Source organism: Bos taurus, chromosome 22 (genome assembly GCF_002263795.3).
Source record: "Bos taurus isolate L1 Dominette 01449 registration number 42190680 breed Hereford chromosome 22, ARS-UCD2.0, whole genome shotgun sequence".
NCBI lineage: Eukaryota > Metazoa > Chordata > Mammalia > Artiodactyla > Bovidae > Bos > Bos taurus.
The window spans coordinates 6,213,587-6,238,375 of NC_037349.1; the positions used below are offsets into that span (position 1 = coordinate 6,213,587).

Below are 24,789 nucleotides of genomic sequence, written 5' to 3' on the forward strand. Positions count from 1 at the left end.
TTTTCAAGTCCTCCTCCTCCTCCTCCCACTGACAAGCTCTGAACTGTGTGAACTGTCAAAGATGACCTCATGGGTCACATCTGACTTAAGTCTGAGGCTCCTGGGAGCAGTGGGAGTGGGGGGAGGGGAGCAGGGACAGGCTGGGAAAAAGCCACTTTGGAAAAGTTTCACTGTGTACAAAAAGCAAAGCCAGTCACTTTTCTCCTGATAATACATCCAGCTGAGCTGACTGCTTTCCTTAAAGGGAGCAATTTAACCACTGTCTCTACCTCAAGCCAGAGGTCGATCCCAATTTCATTTCCTTGGTTTGTCTAATGTATTTGGTGACTTCCAACCAACTTGCCTGCTGTGTAGACTGAATAATGGCCCAAAGATGTTCTGTTCTAATAATCAGGACTCGACTGTGTTAGGTTATTAACTATGCTAGGTCATTATTGTTAGGCAGTGGGGAATTAAAGAGTGCTCATCAGCTGATCTTAAAGTAGGGAGATTTTCCTACGTTATCTGGGTGGGTCCAGTGTAACCACAAGGATCCTTAAAAGCGGGAGAGAGAGAGGAGTATGGAAGCAGAGTCAAAGAGATGTAAGGTCCCTGGCCCTGAAGACAGAGGAAGGGGGACTTCCCTGGCGGTACAGTGGATAAGAATCCACCTGCCAATACAGGGAAAACGAGTTCCATCTCTGGTCTGGGAGATTCCACACGCCACTGGGCAACAAAACCCGAGTGCCACAACTGCTGAGACCACACAGCACGACTAGACAGTGGTCCCCGCTTGCCACCACGAGAGAAAAATCTGTGCAGCCAAAGAAAAAAATCATTTTTAAAAAAGATGGGAGAAAGAGGCCACAAGCCAAGGCAGGCAGGTGGCCTCTAGCAACTGTAAAAGCCAAGGGAACAGATTCACCCCCCGAGCCTCTCTCCAGAAAGGAATGCCATCCTGCTGACACCTGGATTTTACTCCACCGAGACCTGTATAAGACTTCTAACCTACAGAACTCGAAGATGATATATTTGTGCTTTACAAGCTGTTAAGTTTGTGGCCATGTGTTACAGCAGCAATACAAAACTAATACAGTCCACGTAATATTTCCTTTATTTCTCTACACTCCCGACTTCCTCTGCTGAGCAAGGCTGGGGTGTGAAAGTCAGCACATCTTCCAGATGCCCAGGGAGCTGGGCCCACTCTGCAGCGGGATGGATGGTTTCAGGACTTCCTCAGTGAGGAGCCTGGCAAGATGCCTGCCTTGCAACAGAAGTGCCTTCATAATTTCTTCAATCAGCTGGAGAAGCCATATTTGAATAAGTGGAGGACCTTTGTAAATCGGGGCCACCAGATAAATAGATACATCTGTCATCACTTACACCCAGACTATTCTTTAGGAAAATGACATAAGAGAAATGAATCTCGTGTGAAGAACTCAAACTCGCTTAACAACAAATGCTCAGAGGGGTTTCTCAACTTGTATCTACAGCCAGGGATAAGAGAGGCAGGTCAAAGACGATCTGAACAGGGACTGACTTAGACTAATGAGTACCTACTAAGTGTGAGGGACAGAGCTGAACACTGACAAGGCACGGTCTCAACTGGTTCTCATGACGTTTCCACCAGGAAATTACTATGATCATTACCATTGATCACTGACACGCCCACGTTCTCAACAACAGTTAATAAACGGACTGGGGTCCAATCAACTCTGCCAGCCTCCACAGAGGGGACCCTAAAGACACATCGTGCTAACACCCGCCCCTCCGCATCAAGGGATGGCTCAACCTGACATCAACCCTAGACCAGAATGCCTAAGAGAAGACAGAGTGCCAGCTTCGGTCCTATGATCTAGGCAGGCAAACATCTAACCTCACCTCTCCAAAACACTCCCACAGCTCTGAGACACTTTTTATTCATCTCCACAGCCAGACTGTCAAAAAGAGGATCTCCCCTTCTCAAGTTAATGTTCTGGCTCTTACATTCTACTGATTGTTTGTTCCAGGAATCTGCATTCTAAAAAATTTATAAACAAAGATCCTGCTTCTGTGAGATGGGCACGCTGCTGCTTTATAAAGGGCTTCTGTTAAGGCTCAGGAAGAAGCCATTATGACATCTAACCTCACTTCTCCCCTCTTCTGGTGAAGACCCACTTATTTCGCAAAACAGCATCTAACATGGGTGGGTATTTTCTCATTCTGGGAATTTCTACATAAGATTTCCTTCTAAATAAAGGTTTTAGCTCTAAAAATGCACCATAATGAAACAAAAAGGCAGGTAACCCTAAGAGCAGTCCCTTTCTCTTGCTTGCATTTCTTTTCTCACTTCAGTACAGGAAACTGGTTTCAGTCACTATAAGAAAACCTTATGTTCCCCAAAGGGGTTATTTTTTCCCCCCAGTCATATAATTTTTTAAAACAAAACTACAAGCTGGCCCTGCATTTTAGTCCACAAGCCAGTGAAAAGAAGATATTTGGTGTCTGAAACACATTTTCCAAAAAAGAATGTCATTCATGGTGGGGTCCATTTCCAGAATGACCCACAAAACTCTTTCAAACTCAGAGTGTGGATTAAATACTATACATCTGCTGTAAGATCTGATGCCTTGCAGCATTACTTAAAGGCAATCAAGTTCCATACATGGCTAATTCTCTTTCAAGGAAAGCAATTCTGATAAGATCGAGGAAAACAGATTTGGGGGCAATCTGAAGGACAGTTCTAAGGCTTTAACAACTGATACAGCATTCTCACTCAGATTTAACTTCATTTCCAAAAAAGTTATGGTTTCTTTTTCCTGCAAATGGCTGTGTGTCTGCCCCTCTTATACTTATTAGTGATGAGGTCACGGGCTGGGATTACTGTAGCCAACAGAGAGAGCCACATGTGATGGAGGACAGTCCAGTGTCTAATGAGCCAGCTGCAGATGGAGAATGGCAGAGAAGTGGGGTCAGGGTTTTGGGTAAGCGATGACTACAAATTGTTCCCAGAGGAGAAAGAAGATGGTGGTGGCCAGGTGTCACTTGACACCTGACTGCACCTGTCACCTCACAAAGCCCACCTGCTTGACCCCTGCTGCTCTAATATCTGCAGGGACAAGGAGAGCTTTGGGAACAGGACAGACAGCCAAACAGCTGAGGGTAAAGTAGGATCAAGTGTCAGAGTGGCGGTCGTTTGAGTCCTATATCCGCAGGGAGAGAAATCTACCAGGACTTAGACAATTTCATTCACATACATACACATCATCTCTGCTCTGGTGAGCTGCTCATCTTTCATCATTACCAAAAAATTTAGAATTTAGAATTACAATACAGCACAGAGGCACTCCCTGTGCCACATGGCCCCATAATCCATCTACAAAACTCAATTTCACATCACAAAAGGGATCCAAGAACTCATTGATTAATTCAGGCAGAGCCCAAAGTGGATGTGAGAAAAGACTTTCCTCGTTTTTTCCATAACATTGTTTTCCCAAGATCATAAATCTCTGAGCATCGACTTCCCATCTCCGGAAAGTGAACAGCATCAGAGGGGGCACATAAATCACCCTGGGAAGAGTTATTCATCGTGGGCAAATAAAAATGTAAGCCGGGCAGATGGTGGAGAGCTTCTTTCTGCTGGGAGCACTTCACAGGGCAAGGCGGGCCAGGGGGAAAGCGGAGGGAGTTGTGAAATTTGGGGCCACCTGGCTAGGAAGAGAATAAATAAACCCGAAACAACAGGACACTAAAAATAAGCATACCACCTGCATACACTCGCTTCCACTCTTCACGTCTGGTTCAGGTCAGGCTTTCCCTCTTTGTGGCCACAGGACTGGCAGGAAGGCAAAGAGGAGGAGGAGGGAGGGGAGATGCGGGGGATGAGGAGGGGGCAGTGGAGAGGAGGAGAGGAGGGGTGGAGAGAGGGAGAAGCGGGAGGGGAGAAGGAGGGAAACCCACACGAAACACTGCATAATTCTAAGCCCTTTTCATTCACCAGTTTCAAAGCGCTTAATCCTTTGGGGGCTGCTGCAGGACGGAAGAGATTATACCACTTGGTGCTGATTTTTTTCATACAGCTCCAGCTCACAACTGGCAAATGCACGGCGGCTGCATCCCCAGCACTCCAGTGGGTGTTTATGTCACAAAGCCACAGTGGACTGGGGGGAGGGGAGGGGGGAGGCCGGCCACAGACCAGCTCGTTCCAGGGCTGCACCCGCTGGTTCAAGCCCCAGACACACCCTAGCAGCCCCTAAGGAGGTGTGGCTGGGGACCTCCTAGTGTATTCCACCTGCTCTTATGAAAGCAACACCAGCCAAGAAAATAAAACTTTATTATCACCCACTAGAAGGGAGAGGAGAAAAAAGGAAAAGGAATGAAGGGAGGAACAAATCCTTGAAAAAGTAACAAAAAATTCCCCCAAAGCTGCTCAGGAAATGACACTGCTGCATCTGGTAGCCTCTGAGAGCTCATCAGTGCAGCCAGAGTCCAGGCTCAAGCAGCCCTTGGAATACGCACACAGAGCTTAGGTTGTGTGTGATGGTTATATTTGCTGTTGATTGTTAAGAGGACAGAAAAACTTTTTCTTTTTTTTTTTTTTTTACAGACAGGAGCTCTCGGGAGGAACAGCCACGGGAGGAACAGCAATCGGATCCTATGAGGGCACCACCAAATGCCATGCGGCTCACACATGGTCATTTTAACTGCCACGGGCCACAGGCAGACCACAGCCCCAGACCCCAGAACCTTCACAGTGTTGGCAAACTAACCTGGAAACATCACTGAGCTAAAAACCATCTCTCCTGCTTCTAATCTCAAGGTATAAAGAGAGAAAAATAATTGTGACTATTGTGAGAAAAGCATGGAGTTAATAAGCTGAGTGTCTTAGCTTGGGCAAACAAAAGTCCATAGACTGGGTTGGGTTAAACAATAGGAGTTTATTTTCTCACAGTTCTAGAGGCTGGAAGTCCAAGATGAGGGGGCCAGCACGGCTGGGTTCTGAAGAAGGCTCTCTTCTTGGTTTGCAGACGGCTGCCTTCCGCTGCGTCCTCCCAGGGTGGAGTCAGAGAGAGTCCTCTTGGGTTAGGGCTCCACCCACATGACCTCACTTAACCTTAACTGCTTCCTAAGGACTCTCAGATACAGTCTGTAACTCTCAGATACAGTCCTACTAGGGGTTAGGTCTTCAACATATGAACTTGTAGGGAGGGTTGGTATATGATTTAGCTCATGCGTACTAAGTTACTTCAGTCATGTCCAACTCTTTGCAACCCTATGGATCGTAGCACACCAGGCTCCTCTGTCCGTGGGATTGTCCAGGCAAGAATACTGGAGTGGGTTGCCATGCCTTCCTCCAGGGGATCTTCCCAACCCAGGGATCAAACCTGCACCTCTTAAGTCTCTTGCATTGGCCACCTGGGTATGACTTAGCTCACAGTACTGAGCTATGAAATCTGCTAAAGTAAGGAGTCTTCCATTCAACGTCCACCACATAGTAGCTCAATTAGTGTTTGATGAACAAACAAATAACCAAGAAGATGAATAATTACTATCTTACTCTATTGGGACACAGAGCAAACTTATGAGGGAAGGATCTGTTTTCAACACAATCAACAATCTGGATCCTTCTGATTTCTAAGTCCTGAGGGTCTGGTAACTAGGAGGCGTATCTTCTACATTTGCAGAGTGGATGGACTGCTGTCTCTGCAGACCTACAGCCAGAAGAGGAGAAGAAAAAATCCAGATGATTAAAACCCACTGCTCATTCCTATAATGTCAGGACCTAAATTGGAATGCCCTGCATGGATCTTCGGAAAAGGTCATAATAAGAGTTCCACATATCACCACCATCATCTAGTATGTGTTGGACAGGTCAAGGCCCATCACGAGAAATGGACTAATGAGTAGGCGAGCCTTCTGTTTAGGGAGGCCAGGACACTGGTCATTAATGAATTTCTTATTACAGCAGCATTCATAACTCACGTGCCACTCTGCAGGTTAGACTTACTTTTTTTTTAGGTTTTTGGCCATGCTGCATGGCCTGTGAGATCTCAGTTTCATGGCCAGGGATGGAACCCATGCCTCCTGCATTGGGAGCACAAAGTCTCAACCGCTGGACCGCCAGGGAAGTCCCTAGACTTACTTCTATTGGGGCATCCAGACTCCTAAAGAGAGCAAGGGACAGAGATGAGGACAGGGAGAGACGCCCTCAGCACATGAACAGTGCAGACGGACCTTTCACTCACATTCACTCATCAAAGCATTGGGCCTATGAGATGAAATGGTAGGGCTGGAAAAGTCTTGTGGAAGCTGCAGATGAGTGCTGTAGGAAGAAAACCCGCTTGGGGCAGGTTTGGGGGGTCCAGTCACACCATCTCCATACCCCAAGGCTATCCCCACTTCTCCCCTGCTAATGGGGACCCAGTGTGGGGCCACCTAGGACTCAAGATTCACTGTGATTCAGCACCCTCCTCCACAGCCAGGGAGGGTGACTGATCACTCTAAAGCAGTCATGGAAACCCAGTTGCCAGGCTCGAGTTATAGGTCCTGGGTGGGGCCCCGGGGAGATCTAGTTCTGGTTGGGACATACAGGAGAAGTGTGCTGGGGCCTTCCCTTCCCACATGGAGCATCCTGGGAAAGCCTTCATCTCGTCCCACATTCTAAAGGAATGCCATGGGTTTCTGATGCTTGGGACTGCAGCTGGCACACCGCCACCATGACAAGCGTGGGGACAAAAAACCAACTCAAGAATAATGGAAGAAACCTGTTTTTATTTTTTTTTTTTTTAAATAGAGGTAACTGATGTTTTGCATCATAAAGGACTCACAAGATCTACTCTCATAACAAATGCTGAAGTGTACAGTACGGCCGGTGTTAGTTACACGCACACGGCTGCACAGCAGCCCTCCAAACCCTTCATCTCGTACAACGGGAACTCTCCACTCACTGGAGAACACTCTTCATCCCCCTCTACCCCGGCACCATCATCCTACTTCCTGTTTCTACGCATCTGATAACTTCAGATGCTTCCTATGAGTGGCATCATGTATTTGTGCTTCTGTGACTGGCGTATTTCACTTAGCGTAACGTCCTGAAGGCTCGCCCCTTTTTTGAGAATGACTAACAACCCATCGTATCATACACCACAGTCTTTGTTCATTCATCCACTTAGGCTGTTCCCACCTTGTGTGGCTATTCAGGAACAAAGCTGAAATAAACGAACACTGGAGTGTAAACATCTCAAGATCCGGATGGCAATGCCTCTGGATAAAGATACACAGCAGGACTGCTGGATCAGGCAGTAGTTCGGTTTTAGTTTTTTGTTTCTGAGGAACCTGCATACCATTTTCTAACAGCCCGTATCTTCAAGGGCATCAGGACTGACTGCAACAAACCCATGACCGCTATCGGCAGAAGTCCAATTGTGTGAGAAAATTAAACGGTGTTACTGCTTGAGCTTCTAATTGGGTTCTCTGTTATTTGCGGTTGAAGATTCCTTCTGGACACAGGAAATGGTGTGGTCTATAGGAAAGGGCATTGGCTGGGGATAAAGAAGTCCAGACTTCTACCTTGCCTTCACTGCTCACCAGTCCTGTGACTCTTCACAAGCCAGTCACTCCCTCCAGTCTGGGGAGTAGCCACTGGACCCCTAAAGACTATTTTAAGATTTAGGGATTCAAAGGCATGGTTCACAGAGGAAAAAAGTGTTCTACAGGATCTGGAAAGTTTGATGTAATTAAACTCTCTGACTAAGGAAGGAGAGTGGGGTAGAAAACAGGTAATCATGTCACCCGTGAACTTTCTTGTTACAAAGTCTGGACATGATTGACAACATTTCCTACAGAGCAACCATTAAACTTTGTGGACCTATCACAGAAATCACAAAAGCAATTTTCCACCATTATAATGATGGGTTAGCTGTCTCACTCCCTGGTCAAACAGTTGCTAACAACAAATGTGTGTCAAATATTTTGAACAAATCTTCAAGGTTGAAAACGTATGCTAAAAGAATTAACCAGGACTTCCCTGATGGTCCGGTGGTTAAGAATCTGTGTACTAGTGCAGGGGACACAGATTTGATCTTGGTCTGGGAACATCCCACACGCCACGAGGCAACTGAGCCCATGAGCTGAAACCACTGAAGCCTGCACTCTAGAGCCCACGCTCTGCAACGAGAAGCCCACACACCCCCCTGCATCGGAGAGCAGTCCCCAGTTACCGCAACTAGAGAAAGCCCGGGACAGCAACAAAGAGCCAGCACAGCCACCAATAATAGCTTAGTTACAAAAAATCATCCAAATGATCAAAATAGCATACCACCTTACCTTGAAAAATCTATCGCCGTCCCATGCCTTATCCTTATGCTCAAATCTACACACACCTATACACTGATGCGTTGTGGAGGTGAGGCATGAAACACCACCAAAATGGCTTGAGATTAGACTGGCCAGGCTTCAACTTGAATTTCAGAGTATTTCAAAACTGACAGCCTTCTATGTTGAGTGAGTGGTTCAAAAGTTCTGGGCTAAAAATGACAATTCAACCAAGGGCATGAAAATTCTTCTTGAGGCAACATTCAGCTACATCTTTTATATCTGTCTCCTCCCCTCATTGGTAAGACAATCCCCTCCACTGGAGAAGGAGGGATTATGACATAAGCACTTGAAAATTCAATTCTGCCATTTTCTAACCAAAGCCCACTTAGCTAATTTATATGCTGATCCAGTCCGTAGTAGGGACATTAGGAGAAGTCTTTCTGAACCTGTTAGACTTGGAGGATGCAGGGCATATGGTCTCTTGACGGCAGTGCTGACACTTCGATGCAGATGATTCACCAAGCAAAGTGTTCTAATGAAACAGTCAACCCAGGGTTGACAGGAGCTGACAGCATGTTCCTAAGACATGGCATCAGGACTTTCTGCTGAAGGTACCCATGCATGCGTGCTAAGTCGCTTCAGTCGTGTCCGACTCTGTGACCCTGTGGACTGTAGCCCGCCAGGCTCCTCTGTCCGTGGGATTCCCTAGGGAAGAATACTGGCATGGGTTCCCATGCCCTCCTCCAGGGGATCTTCCTGACCCAGAGACTGGACCCAAGTCTTTTATGTCTCCTGCATTGGCAGGTGGGTTCTTTACCACCAGCAGTACCTGGGAATCCAAAGGGGAGGGATTAACGAGAAGACTCCCCAGTTTCTCTCCAGGCCAGGGGTAGGTGTCTGGGCACCAAATAAACACCTCCAGTGATTAACACAACACACGTTATGCCCAACAAAGGAAGCCAGACTCATGAATACAGACTGCATGACTCCATTTAGATGGGTGTTCTGAAAAAGGAAAAACTACGTGGAAAGAAGACAGGTGAGTGCTCACCAGGGACCAGAGGAGAAGTTAAACATACAGGAACCCAAGGGAATCCTGGCAAGTGATGGAACTGCTGTAACAAATCAAAGGACAGAAGTGATAAAACTGCATTTTTAAAGGGCTGAGTTTTATTATTTATGAATTATACCTCTATAAACCTGACTTTTAGGACAAATGAGGGGTTTTACCCCTCAGATATATTGTCTAGAACAGTGGTCCCCAATCTTTTTGGCACCAGGGGCCAGATCCATGAAGACAATTTTTCCATGGACCGGGGGCTGGGGTGGAGGTGGGAGATGGTTTCAGGATGATTCCAGAGCACTACATTTATTGTTATTACATGAGCTCCACCTCAGATCATCAGGCACTAGATCCTAGAGGCTGGGGACCCCTGCTCTAGAAAGATGGGTCAACATCCAGGATTGCCCCCATGCCATCCTCTGCTTCCTTATTTCAACAACAGCCCGACCAGTCCAGATCCAGTGCTGGGAATGGAAACCACTTCAGGTGTTTTGACCAGGAAGGGATGTGATACGGGAACTGGGCATGTACAGTGTCACGGGTCTGGAGGAACATAAATCCCCCTTAGGCTTTTTAACTCAAGAGCCAGCACTGCAGGCAGCCCTGACCCCAGCATCTGGCTGCTGCTGCTGCGGCTTCAGCAGCCTCTCCCGCCAGTGCAGCAGGGGGACTGAACAGAGCTCTGCCACTGCACCTGCCTCTGAACACATCCCTTCATGACCCTGTCCACCAGTTACAGCAGCAGAAGGAATATGGGCCCCATCTCAGCTTCTAGCTCCCACATAAACGCTCTGAGGAAACCGTCATGCGTTTAGAGACCTTGCTGTGCAAAAGCAAAGGACCTGGGGACCTGGATTTGAGCTGGTGGGTTTTCAGTCCAGAGGGTGGATAAAAGTCAAGAGCACCAGGCCCAACATCTCCCCTTCTCCTGTCCTAAAACAAGCTGTGCTTCAACAAAGAAAGCACAACCAAAACCTTTTTCTGTCTAAACTTAACATTTCAAACATGTTAGGAGAGTTGAATTATCGTTCTACTAACAGGGGAAACCAAGATCCTAACTCGCTTCATTATGTGAGAGTATTTCATTTTCACATTTAGTTAGTTCCAGCCCCAGCAGAATAAAATTTTGAGATTTGATAACAAGGCCAACCACGACTTTCTTGTAACTCACATTATTAAATACACACTGCTTTCTGAGTTCTGTTCTGTTGAGAATGAAACAGACTGAGCTTGAAAATGCATTCATTTCCCAGATACGTGTAAGCTGTTTTATGGTAAGCCAGAACCAGGGGAGGGGAGTGTGAAATTGTGATTTAGGGTAAGAAATGTACATTTGCTTTTTGTCTCTATTTCTGGCACAGAGTTCCTCAAACCCTCAGAATTTCCTAAGAAATGAGAGCTTTAAATGTGTCATTTGTTATGTTAGTGAGTGACTTTTGTAAGCCCCTGGTCGCCTAAGGATGGGAGATGGTTGTCCGTGGGGCTGACGCCCTGTGATGAGAGGCTTGGAGTTTTCAGTCCCACTCCCTTGTCTCCGGGGAGGGGAGAGGAGCTGGAGGTGCTTTAATCACTGGAGAATCATCAGTGGCCAAGAATGTCTTTACTCTTGCCTACGCAATGAGACCTCCATAAAACCCCTAAAGAACAGGGTTCAGAGAACATCCTGGTTGGTGAACAGGTGGGGTGCAGGGAGGCGGAGGTACACTCAGAGAGGGCAGCAAAGCTCCAAGCTCCTCCCTACAGACCTTGCCCTGAGCTTTTCTTCCTTCCATTTCTGAATGACATCCTTCTGTAGGAAACTGGTAAATGTTTCTGAGTTCTGTGAGCCCCTCTAGCAAATCAATCACACCTGAGAGAAGGGCGGGACTCTGCAACCCATAGCCAGTTGGTCAGAAGCACAGATGACAGCCTGGGCTTGTGACTGGCATCTGGCGGAAGGCGGGGCTCGTCCTGCAGTCTGAGCCCTTCCCCTGTGCGATCTGGCGCCCCCTCCAGGTGGACAGCGTCAGAACTGAGTTGACTTGGAGGATGCCCAGTCTGTGTCTGATGGGAATTGGATTGAGTTAATTGCTTGATGCCATAAAAAGACACAAACAGGGACTTTCGTGGAGGTCCAGAGACCCCGCACTTCCACTGCAGAGGGCATGGGTTCAATCCCTAGTGGGGGAATAAAGATCCCGAGTGCCATACAGCATGGCCAAAAAATAATAAAACAAACACCATAAATATACATCAGAGTGTTTATATCCTAATTTACGCTCCTAAAGACCTAACATGATCACAACAATAAGCCAGAAGAACATACTTGTCTAAAGCATCACAATAGCTACAATTCCTAGTCTCCCAATGACCACCCACTTAGTAACTATATTCTCAATATCATAAGGGATAAGGAACATTCTCATAAGGAACTTTTTAGCCTTCAGGAATTTCACTTCACTTCTTCTGGGGTTGTTTCTCCAAAATTATACAAAAGGGAGACAATGAAAACACTCTCTTTTTTCTGACAAGAAAACTATTGGGTGGCTGATGCTAGCTTCTTCAATTCTTACAACAAGAACAACAAAAAAGACAAAGCACAATGGCCTAAAATAAAAATAGCGTCCAACCAACACTAGCTGTTTGGGTTGCAAAAATCATCTGCTAGCGGTGTCACTGGAAAAAATGAGGGAAGGCTTTGCAAAAGAACTCTTAATCCTTCCTTCTCAGAAAACCATCACACCCACATCACAAGCCCTAAGTCTTGCCTGCCGTAAGGGATTACCAGACAGGATCTCCTACTGGGCCCACAAAAGGAATAACGGCAAAAATGACAAGAAATTAATGACTGTCCCTAACTTCAGGGGGAAAAGCTCTCCTTAGTGTTTCTCCTTCAGGGTCTATTTAAGTTGAACTTCGGAGCTAGTTATTTCATATGGATAATGATATACTATCGTCTGCCTGTGCTACTGACCAGAAAGCAAAGTGGGCAATAACTTTAAAAAAAAAACCCAGATCTCTCAAACTTTGGGGTTACAGGAAGCACCCATGGGAAAGCAGCACAGATACAGGGAAGAACTCAGAATGCGGAATACCAGCAGCCCTGATAGTCAGCTTATTAGGTTACTAAACAGACATTTCTCCTAGAACACAGAGATGGCCAACAGGAACAAGAAAAGATGCTCAAGGCCACGAATTATTCAGTTCAGTCACTCAGTCATGTCTGACTCTTGTCGACCCCATGGACGCCAGGCCTCCCTGTAAATCATCAACTCATGGAGTTCACCCAAACTCATGTCCACTGAGTCGGTGATGCCACCCAACCATCTCATCCTCTGTCAGCCCCTTCTCCTCCTGCCCTCAATCTTTCCCAGCATCAGGCTCTTTTCAGATGAGTCAACTCTTCGCATGAGGTGGCCAAAGTAATGGAGCTTCAGCTTCAGCATCAGTCCTTCCAATGAACACCCAGGACTGATCTCCTTTAGGATGGAGTGGTTGGATCTCCTTGCAGTCCAAGGGACTCTCAAGAGTCTTCTCCACCACCACAGTTCAAAAGCATCAATTCTTCAGTGCTCAGCTTTCTTCACAGTCCAACTCTCACATCCATACATGACCACTGGAAAAACCATAGCCCTGACGAGACGGACCTTTATTGACAAAGTAATGTCTCTGCTTTTTAATATGCTGTCTAGGTTGGTCATAATTTTCCTTCCAAGGAGTAAGCTAATGATTAAAGAAATGCAAATCAAAACTGCCACAAAGTACTACCTCACACTGGTCAGAATGGCTACCTTTAAAAAGTCTACAAGTAACAAATGTTAGAGAAGATGTAGAGAAAAGGGAACCCTCCTACACTGTTGTTTGGAATGTACGCTGCTGCAGTAACAGTGAAAAACACTACAGAGGTGCCTCAGAAAAAACTAAACAGAATCACCACACGATCCAGCCATCTCACTCCTGGGCGTATATCCAGACACGGCTCTAATTCAAATACCTGCACCCCAGTGTTCATGGAAACAGCCTAAATACCCATTGACAGATGAATGCAGAAACAATACACACACCACAGACACACACACACACGTGTGTGTGTGTGTGTGTGTGTGTGTGTGTGTGTGTGTAATAATCTCTAGCTGCATCCAGGTTGCTCATTCATTAAGGCTGACTAGTATTCCATTATATATATAATTATAATTATACATATATACACATAACTAGAGATTATTACATTTAGTGAAGTAAGTCAGAAGGAGAAAGATAAATACCATACGATATCACCTACCTGTGGAATCTAAAATACGATACAAATGAACCTATCACAAACAGACTCATGGACACAGAGAACAGACTTGTAGGTGGCAAGGCGGGGGGGACTGGGGACTGAGAGATTGGGAGGTTGAGGTTAGCAGATGCAAACTCTTTTATGGAATGGATAGCCAGCAAGATCCTACTGTATGGCACAAGGGTCTACTGATATATTCAACAGCCTGTGATAAACCATAATGGAAAAGAATATTTTAAAAAAGAATTATGTATAACTGAATCACTTTGCTGTACAGCACAAATTAACACAGTATAAATCAACTAGACTTCAATAAATAAATTTTCTTTTAAAGCCTATTAGATGACAGTCTCTGCTAGGATTTCCGTGATGCTGCTGTGCACAGGATTTAAACAATTATTTCTGAAGATCTAAGAATTTCTCTTTTCACTTCTTTCTAGAGCAAGTTTTAAGTATGTGTATTATGGTGTGAAGTCCCAAAGCTTCTTTCCCAATGGAATGGAAGGGACTGGAGTTCTCAGCCCCTTAGCAGCGAAGTACCCCTCCTCAAACGTGACCCCACCCAAGGCTCTCAAAAGAGCTACCCAACACCAAGCTCCAATCAACTTCTCGGTTGCCAACTTACCTTGCAAGGCAACTACATGTCAGCTGCAAGTGTTCCCCACCTGAAACTTGGTGCATGGCTAGAGGCAGAGGCCTTTCAAAACCTCACACCCCCTATCATTTCATACTCTGTGAAGTCACCTTACAGATGCTGATGAAATGCTCTGTGGGCAGGCTAACCCTGCCTCTGGAAGACCTAGGCCCGGTAGGTCACCCTCGGAGAAAAGAACCACGTGAAGCTGGGAGGAAAATGCCAATGGAGAACCAACACCATCTGATCCAAGACGCTGCTTTGGGGCTTGCATCCTTACAAAATAGATCTTGTTCTATAATTCTGTAGCCAAAGTGATTTCAACTAAAACGAAGAACCACCTCTAACATGTGGTTACAGTAGGTCCCAGCCCAGTTCACGAGATCACGTCAACAGGAAACGTGCATGCAAAGAAACAGGGAAACAGAAATTCACTCGTGACACGGGAGAAATGAACCAAAGGCAGGCTGCATTGGCTTCTCTCCAGCTGCCACTCAGAGGCGCCGTCAGTCAAGGAGCATCGTGCAGGCAGATCACAGGCCCCGGGGAGCCTGTGGGGGTCTGGCTGGCCGCTAAGGTCGACAGAGCTGCTCGTCCCTGGACCTGAGCTGCAGTGCAGCACCTGGAAGAGCCCCAGCCACTGCCCGTGGGCTCGCCCGGTTCTGTAGCATGCAGGGAGTGAGAGTGGGAGGCAGGTGCTCACGGTATTAGCACAACCAATACAAAGAAGCCGCTATTTTAGGGGAGTGATATAATATATTGTAACTGCTCCCATCGTGTCAACAGGTGTCACGTCAGTGGGTGCGTTAGAATCTCTCCTGCTCAATATGAAAATAACTTCCATTTCAATGAAAATAGGAGATTCCCCATAGGTTGCATCATAATTCGCCCACGGCAGCTGCCAGGCGTGCTCAGGGGTGATTTTGTCTCCCCGAGGGATGCTTCCATTTTATCATTGGTCTCCTCTTAAAATCCTGAGATGAGCAAGTTACAAATATAATTACTCTCTTTCCCAGCAAGCACTAACACAAGCCATATGCGGTGCTAGAGAGGACAGGCGGCTCACCTCTGGCTCTGGCTCTGGCTCTGGCGGGAAGGCTTGCTCGTCCTCCGTGGAGTTGGGTAAAATGGCCCAGGTGATGCTGGCACTGGCTGATGGCAAGGAGCCAAGTGTCCCATTTTTCAGCTGCTCTGTGGAGTGCGACTTGGGCCCATGCCATCCCAGGATGCTTTCTGAAATAAAGACCGAGGATGATGCCAAGCATTTTCCAAATCCAACATTTAGAGGTCAAGAGGAATCACACTAGATAAGAAGTCCAACATGAAGTGGGCCCAGCTTTAAGTGGACGGTGGTGGATTTCAGTTGATTCAGTAGACTGAAGTGTAGATTCAGATCATCTATTCATAAACGGGTCTCTGCATAATGGCCATATCAGAATCACCATAGGCTGTGTCTCTCTCTATTCTTGGACAAAAACAAGTCTGCCACATCTCCTTAAGGGTGTTTTTATTAAATATAAAAATTTTTTTAAATCTGTTTAAAAATACTTTAAAATATTTACAATAAAAAACCAAAAGTCGAGGACTCCCCTGGCGGTCCCGTAGTTCCCAAAGCAGGGGGCATAAGTTCAATCCCTGGTCAGGAAAGATCCCGCATGATGTGGGCAAAAAATAAAAACAACGTAGAATTTTATCAGACACAGGCTGCTCACAATGCAGTTTGAGTGCAATCTGATGACCAGAGCTGAGAAAAGACATCTGCAGTGTGATGACGTCACAAGCCCAAAGCCATTAGATGCAGCCAGCGTGGCAGAAGTCAAGAAGCCACATCACTGAAGACAGATGTGGTCATGCCATTATAGCAAAAAACACTTTTGGGGTTACCAGATTGGTGTTTATAAAACGTTTATTTTCTTTCTCTCTTTATTTGGCCATGCCACGTGGCCTGCAGGATCTTAGTGCCATTATCAGGGATTGAACCCAGGCCTCCAGCAGCAGAATCAAGAGTCCTAATCACTGGACTGCCAGGGAACTCCCTATAAAGCATTTTTCTCATCTTCCCTAGATCCTTGAGAACAACAAGAAAACCTTTCTAACTCTAATACTAACCTTTGTAAGCATGTATGCTCAGTTGGGCCTCTTTGCGACCCCACGGACTGTAGACTGCCAGGCTCCTCTGTCCCTGGGATTCTCCAGGCAAGAATACTGGAGTGGGTTGCCATGCCCTCTTCCAGGGGGTTTTCCTGACCCAGGGATGGAACTCGGGTTTCCTGTGGCTCCTGCACTAGCAGGCGGGTTCCTTAAGCACTGAGCCACTGAGGCATCGCCGACCTTTCTAAGAGTCATGGGTTACTGTAGAATAGTTGTATATGCTTCCTAAGGGGACAGGAAGTAACCGGAGGCAGATTTCTATACCCCACCGCAGTCCTGCCGTTAGAAAAAGAACTGGCCTCACACTCAGCTGAACCTGGGGATTCCGTCCTCAGCCTGAGAGCAGGAGTGAGTGAGTAAGGGAAGGTTGGCTCAACTGCCTCACATGAACGAGAACTCAGTCGCCCTTCAGTGCTCAGACGCTGCCCGCCATCTGCTCTTCTCCCTCTGCTGTTCACAATGCCCAAGCAAGGCTATGTTTTTTCAAGCTCTTCAAAGTAATGAGAGTCTTGGTGGGCACTATTTCCCTGCTAAGACTGACATCCTCCATTCATCTACCTGGTGGAGGAGGTCTCCCACATAAATCCAGGGATCGACTCAACCATCACTCACTCAGAGAGGCCCCCTGCCCAGGACCATGGCGGCCAAGGCAGCACGCCGCAGGCTCCCCTCCATCCCGATAGTTGTTTTACTGTCTTCCGGCTCTGGAACAGACCCTGATGCTGGGAAAGATTGAAGGCAGGAGGAGGAGACAACAGAGGATGAGATGGTTGGATGGCATCACCAACTCAATGGACATGAGTTTGAGCAAGCTCCAGGCAGTGGCCGGGCATGCTGCAGTCCATGGGGTCACAAAGAGTTGGACACGACCGAGAGACTGAACTGAACTCACTCTGTTCATTCGTTTACTGTCTGCCTTCCTCTTCTCCCTAAAAACTCAGCAAAGACCAGGACAGGAAGGGAGGTGGCAATGCATGCTGGGAAATGTAGTTTTTTGTACATTCTACAGATTCCGAGCATTAAAGCCCAGTGAGTGAGGACAGGAGAGAAGCCCACCTCAGACCAACCAGTCCAGCTGCTCTGATCCCCAGTCACTGGTTTGGGAGTCTGGATAGGCCTACATTGTGTGAGGATACAGGGGGGAAATTCTAACAGAGTGAATGATAAAGGCTGTATAAATTGATCAATTCTGCACTGAAGATGGGTAGTGGGGGCTGCTGCACCCTCATTTTCCTTCCTCTCAGCCCCAGCCCTTCCCAAAGCCGAAGCCAAAGCAAAGGCCTTGAAGGCCAAGGAAGCAGCGTTGAAAGGCATCCACGGCCATAAAATGAAAAAAGAAGATCCATACATTACTCATCTTCCAGTGGCCCGAAACACTGTGGCTCAGGAGGGAGCCCACATATCCCCAGAAGAGTGCCCCTGGGGGAAACATAGACCACTATGCCATCAAGTTCCCCCTTAACCAGCACGTCAGCCACGAAGATAACAGAAGACACAACACAACTGGTGTTCACTGTGGATGTCAAGGTCAACCAGGACCAGAGTAAACAGGCTGTGAAGACGTTCTATGACATCAACATGGCCAAGGTCAACACCCTCATCAGGCCTGAGGGAGGGAAGAAGGCATATGTCCAATTGGCTCCTGACTATGATGCTTCGGATGCTGCCAATAAAATTGGGATCATCTAAACTGAGTGCAGCTGGCTAATTCTAAAGTTTCCACTGTTTTTTTGTTTGTTTGTTTTTAAAGGACTCTACAGTGCTTGAGAAAAGAAACAGTATCCTGAGAAGGATACTCAGAAGGCTGAGAGGAACAATATATCTCTGAAATTCACTCTAATGGTAAGGTGTCAGAGAAAACATCAGGAGAGGTGTCTCCTTGAAACAATACAAAATAAAGTAACCACTATGAAACAAGAACACAGAGCCAGGAGAAGAAAACAGGCTGAGGTGAAGAAAGAGATGGAGGCAGGAAGGAATTATTATGAGGAAATGAAGCCATAATGTTGGCTTAATTAGCAGAATTAAGTTTCAGTATTGAAACAAGGTTAAAACTGAATCAACTCTGTAGAAAGGCAAGTAAGTAGTGTGTCAAGATGAAGTTCTACTAGTGAGCAGCTGCCAAGGGCACAAGGGTGAGCAATAAGACAGAAGATTCAGGGCTTCCCTGGTGGTCCAGAGATTAAGAAGCCATCTACCAATGTAGGGGTCATGTGTTCGACCCCTAGTCCAGGAAGATTCCGCATGCCACGGAGCAACTAAGACCACGCACCACAACTACTGAGCCAGTGCTCTAGAGCCCACGCTCTGCAACAGGAGACGCCGCCACCGTGAGAAGCCCACAAACCACAGCTAGAGACCGGCCCCACTCACCGCAACTAGAGAAAGCCCGTGCACAGCGACGAAGACCAGTGCAGACAAAAATAAATGATAAAAATTGTTTAAGGACAGAAGATACACAGCAGAGACCTTTAAGTTGAAAGAGATCACTGGGACAAATGGAAAAACACAATAAACAATAACAGAAGAAACACACAGCCGGAGCTGAAGAGTGGGTTATGGGTCCTGTGAAAACAGCCCACCACAGTCCAGCAAAACCAATCGGAAAACATTCATATCTAGACACAGCTTCCAATATTTTCTTAGGTTTTTTTCTTACTGAAATGTCAAACACACACAAAAATAGAAGAGTTTAATGAATGCCTGGCTCATGAAGTTTGGCAACACTTTTTAATTAAAAAATCAAGAGGAAAAATTTTCCATTCATTTAGGCAGAACAGTTAGACTTGCCTTAAAGGGGGAAAAAAAATCAAGCTAGTCTTGGCTTTTGCCACAACGCTAAATGCCAAAAGATGACAGGTGAAGAGAAGAATGTAAATGAATATCTACATATTTCTGGGTGGGTGCGAGGCTGGAAAGATAATGCTTGTCTTCGGACAAATTATCTTTCCTCCACTGAAAACAGTCAGCACTTGATGAGCTCTTGCTAGGTGCCAAGGACTACTATGCAAAAAAATTTCTTTTTAAAATTATTATTTAACATTTATTTATTTGGCTGGGCCAGGTCTTATTTGTGGCATGCAGGATCTTCGTCCTTTTTTATTTGCAGCATCTTTAGTTGTGGCTTGCAAACTCCCAGTTGCAGCATACTGAATCTAGTTCCCCAATCAGGGATCAAACCTGGGCCTCCACACTGGGAGCAGAGCCTTAACCACTGGACCACCAGGCAAGTCCCTATCATGTGGAATTTTTGTGTGTTAACTCATCTAATTCTAATGACGACCCATAAGGTAAGTCCTAGGACCTACCTCTTGACAGATAAACAAACAGGCACACAGAGCCAGTAAGTGTCAGGGGTAAATGGCAGATGAACACCCTGGCCACCTGTGCCCAGAGCCCAGACTCTCAAACTCTACCCTCTATGCCTTCTGAGTACCACTGCGGGGACTCAGAAAATATCCCACTTTCCGGGGAAAAAATGACTTGAGGACATATCCCAAGACATGAAGAAAAGCACCAGGATAAAAAACTCAAGACCGGAGAAGCTGTGTGAAAGGAGCGGCAGTGAGCGATGAACCCAGCTGAACGCAAGGCTAAGCAGGGCTGGGGCTCGGGAGGGAAAAGGCACTTGCCTCTGGCTAAAATTTAAACAGGCATCAAAACACTCAGTCATCAAGATAAATGTCACCTTCATGCAATATTGTTTAAATCAAAATTAGTGTCAAAACAAAAAAATGTCTTAAAGGACTCAGTTGCCTCTCCCAGTCAAGTCCTGTCTTTAAGATTTTGATATTTTGTTCATCCTGGATTTTTTTGCATTAATTTTGGTTTAAAGATATTGCATTAAAACATCATTTATCTCAATGACTTTGGTACTGTTAAATTTGTGCTCACAGTAGTTGTTCCACTCACCACACCCCGTCCTAGCCCTGGAACTGAATTTAAATACTTCTTGAAAACATGAAACACCACTGACTATTAAGTCAAAATTCTTTTAAAGAGATTTGTCAGGAAGCAACAGTTAAAACTGGACATGGAACAACAGACTGGTTCCAAATAGGAAAAGGAGTACGTCAAGGCTGTATATCGTCACCCTGCTTATTTAACTTATATGCAGGGTACATGATGAGAAACGCTGGACTGGAAGAAACACAAGCTGGAATCAAGATTGCCGGGAGAAATATCAATAACCTCAGATATGCAGATGACACCACCCTTATGGCAGAAGTGAAGAGGAACTAAAAAGCCTCTTGATGAAAGTGAAGGAAGAGAGTGAAAAAGTTGGATTAAAGCTCAACATTCAGAAAACGAAGATCATGGCATCCGGTCCCATCACTTCGTGGGAAATAGATGGGGAAACAGTGGAAACAGTGTCAGACTTTATTTTTTGGGGCTCCAAAATCACTGCAGATGGTGACTGCAGCCATGAAATTAAAAGACGCTTACTCCTTGGAAGGAAAGTTATGACCAACCTAGATAGCATGTTCAAAAGCAGAGACATTACTTTGCCAACAAAGGTCCGTCTAGTCAAGGCTATGGTTTTTCCTGTGGTCATGTATGGATGTGAGAGTTGGACTGTGAAGAAGGCTGAGCGCCAAAGAATTGATGCTTTTGAACTGTGGTGTTGGAGAAGATTCTTGAGAGTCCCCTGGACTGCACGGAGATCTAACCAGTCCATTCTGAAGGAGATCAGCCCTGGGATTTCTTTGGAAGGAATGATGCTAAAACTGAAACTCCAGTACTTTGGCCACCTCATGCGAAGAGTTGACTCATTGGAAAAGACTCTGATGCTGGGAGGGATTGGGGGCAAGAGGAGAAGGTAACGACAGAGGATGAGGTGGCTGGATGGCATCACTGACTCGATGGACATGAGTCTGAGTGAACTCCGGGAGTTGGTAATGGACAGGGAGGCCTGGCGTGCTGCGATTCATGGGGTCGCAAAGAATCAGACATGACTGAGCGACTGATCTGATCTGAATCATTATTACACATTATTAAGTATTAAATTAATATTAAAATATTGATAATATCTCCCACATTATATTTTAATCAAATATCGGGAAGTCTACCGAGAAAAAAAGGAAATTAAAGTATTCTGAGTCTTCATCACTCTACACAATGTGTCATTCTTGATTTTGACAATTACAATAATACAAGTCAATGAATCTTTACGAACACTGCACTGTAACCACTACTATAATTTATATACATATTTCCCCCCAAAACGCTAAAGAAAAGGAAACACAACCTCTGTAGCAAAATGAGAGGAAACAAGAAAAGCAGCATAGGAACACAGAAACAAAAGGCGTAATGGAGACTAACAGAAAAACAAGCATCAGTGTAAGGAAAAAAAATAACTGGCTGCACGATGTGTTTGAAAGATAAATTCTCAAGGTTGTGTCATAAAACAAAACACAAGTCTAAACCAGATTTCATTAATCCAAAGACACACCAATTTTCACATTTTAACATCTCTGAAATCAGAGTCCATCTTATGCTCAATGATGTGTCATAGATTAACTGGCACCTTTTTCTTAGTGGCACAGAGGCTCAAGGTGTGTTTTACTACAGATGTGTTGGACAAGTGAGAAAACCTACAGAAAGTGACTCAGAAGGTCTATGACAGAAAGATGATCACAGACATACCAGCAAGTACAAATGCAAAGAAAACCAGGATCTAACATTACCACGTGGCTGCTGACCGTAGCCTACTGGGTGTATGTCAATTACCTTTCACTTTCCAGTCCACCTTAAAGCTCCTGAGTGGCAGACCATCAGAGATGATCCAGTGGGAGATGATCCAGTGGGAGAGAGGAGGAAGGCAATGGGTCAGGTGTTCACCAATGTGCAAACCAGTGCTTACCCCAGGTTTTGATGCATGCCTGCAGCTCCTCACACAACACGCCTTAGTAGACACAAGAAACCCAAGAAAAAAGAGGGAGGGGGGACTTTCTGGTTCTCTTAACCAACCAGAAGCAGAAAGAAAGCTACAGAAGATTTAACCACGGGCTTAAAGCTTTGACTGTGGGACTGTCTGACTCTGCGCTTGGCCTCAGCTTACCCTTGTTGGAGCGCTGGAGGCTGCAGTACCCACACCAGCGCTGTGATGCCTCTGCCCAGACAGAGGCCAGTGACAGGGGAGGCACTGGAAGGCCCCCCACTGTTCCTGTAACACAGTGAACTCCCGCCTCTGGGGTGCAGTCAATCTGAGAGGGCTTTCCCCAAGTAAGACTGACATTTACAAGCGTGGGGGAAAACATAGGGTGTATTTACGATGAAGAGCTGGTATGGTAGGATCTGACGGCTTTCTTTATGGAGGAAGTGCCAATCAATCTGTTTTGACCGCTGTAAAAAAATAAATAAAACTACCCATCTGAAATATTCTGCAATGGTAGTATTTCCAAATATGTTGCTTACTGAAGGGATCATCACATTTTTATCTTGACTTTTAATCACAAAATAAGGGAAGGTGACTTAAATGGGACGCACTGCCACCAGAAGCATTGGGTGTCAGGAGAGAAAGATGGATAGAGAAAGAGAAAAGATAGACATTGTAGGGGCAGAGGGAAAAAAGGGGTCTGAGTGGGGAAAAGGGATGAAAGTTGAGAATCTGAAGTTGTTTCTGGGAAAAAGTGAAGCAGAACAGAAGGAAGAAGTCAACAAGCGGGAAAAGCCCAGAAAGGCCCCTACAATAGTCTCACCAGGACTTTCCTGATGGTCCAGTGGTGCCCGGGGGCCAGCATATTGCATATTGAGTGCATATTGCATATTGAGTGCAGCACTTTCCACAGCATCATCTTTCAGGATCTGGAATAGCTCAACTGGAATTCTATCACTGCCAGGAGCCAGCGTGAGGAACTCCGCCCATGACAAAGGTCATGAGGAAGGAGGCTCGGCATACGCAAAGGCAGGATCGAGCCTCAGGAGTCCCCCTGGAAATTCTCGAGCATCTACCCCCAAACCAGAGTCTGCCTACTTTCTGCTTTGTGCTCTCACCTACACCTCTGACTTCACAGGGGGGCTGTCCCTGACTACTTCTCTCTGAAAAAAGTTAGCTTACAGCTCCAGTTAATAATTCCTGGGTGTGACAGTGTTTCAACCTACAAACTCCTTTGGAAGTCCTCTAGCCTGCCTGAATAGGTTTTTCCGGCCACATGTTGGCTCAGAGCCTCCCAACTGTGAGAGGCAGGAGATGTTCTAAACTGTCTAAACACAGATTCCTTTGAGTAGTTAAAAGATTGGTTAGAAATTGTATTGGTGAAGGGTTTTCCGCTTATTGAGCCAATGTTTGCTGCTAAGTCTCCATACTCCTTACCTACTGTGTCCTTGGCAGTGTATTGATTGATATAATGGGTGTATAGAAATGTAAGTAGTAGCCTCAATGTTTGTAACCTTGGACCCTTGAGTTAAGTCTTTTCTTGACTGAGCCCACCTCACCTTTGCCCTATAGGAATGCAGCTTTGTCCAATGCTTTTTGGAGGCTGGCGCCTGACTTTAGAATAATCACCTTTAGAGAAAAATAAGTTTCTTAAAATGTTAACAGGCCTCCTGGCCAGAAGATGATGTAAATCACCTGAACTTTTGCATATGATAAGTTTGAAAGCCTGGCTTCGATTAGGACCAGGAACTGCTGTCCTTGCATGACTCCACCCCTTCCCCCATTACCCTCTATGCATAACTTAAGGTATAAAAACTACTTTGGAAAATAAAGTGCGGGCCTTGTTCACTGAAACTTGGTCTCCCCATGTCGCTTTCTCTCTCACTCTGGCTGAGTCTCCATCTGGAGCGTGGAACCCACCATGCTTACTAATTATGCCTGGGCTTCTAAGATCCGACCGGAGAGGCCTCAGTGTCTCCCCTCCTTCGGGAGAACGGAAGGACGCCTGCGGCCTACGTAAGTGGTGCAAACTTCTTGTCTTGAAGTTTTATTGGTCTCCCGCGTAAACCAAGCTACTCAGCCTCTTTTCTCCACTGAATTTCCTCACTGAGCTATCCTCATTCAATTACTGTTTATATTTTTGATAAATATTTAAATAAATAGGTCGCCTATGCCGTCTCTCCTTCGAATATCCTGGATCAGCCGGGGCTGGACCCCGGCACAGTGGTTAAGACTCCACACTTCCCACACAGGAGGCCTGAGTTCAAGCCCTGATGAGGGAACTGGACCCCACATGCTGTGTGGCGTGGCCAAAAGGAAAAAGTCTCATTTTTTGACCCTTTTGGCCAAAACCCCCAAATAGCAGGAACCAATACAACTGGCTTATTAACCGACAATCCTTGTAAATCTTAAAAGAGAATGAAACAGTTACTGGAAGGGCAAGTTAAGAAGTGCATGTTACATTCTGCTCCGGTTCCCCTCTCTTCAATTACATGTGTCTTGGTCTCTAGCCCTGATTCATGCCCAAG

At 45.9% G+C, this 24,789-nt stretch overlaps 1 protein-coding gene and 1 long non-coding RNA gene across 10 annotated transcripts in view; one reads left to right on the forward strand and one right to left on the reverse strand.

Moving 5' to 3' along the window:
- The window catches only part of OSBPL10 (oxysterol binding protein like 10), a 362,790-nt gene that overhangs the window by 76,286 nt on the left and 261,715 nt on the right, over positions 1–24,789 (reverse strand). For all 8 annotated transcript variants that reach the window (XM_059879973.1, XM_059879968.1, XM_059879967.1 and 5 more), the window contains exon 6: positions 15,299–15,465. In XM_059879973.1, coding sequence (XP_059735956.1) covers positions 15,299–15,465 — 167 coding nt within the window. The remainder of the gene's footprint in view (positions 1–15,298; positions 15,466–24,789) is intronic.
- On the forward strand, positions 2,596–9,062 carry LOC132343476 (uncharacterized). Of its 2 annotated transcripts, XR_009492323.1 has the most exons (4): positions 2,596–3,563; positions 3,959–4,087; positions 4,565–4,777; positions 5,643–9,062. It is a non-coding gene; the product is annotated as an uncharacterized lncRNA (long non-coding RNA). The 2 variants fall into 2 exon arrangements; XR_009492324.1 differs by lacking the exon at positions 3,959–4,087 and having other exon boundaries at positions 2,608–3,563.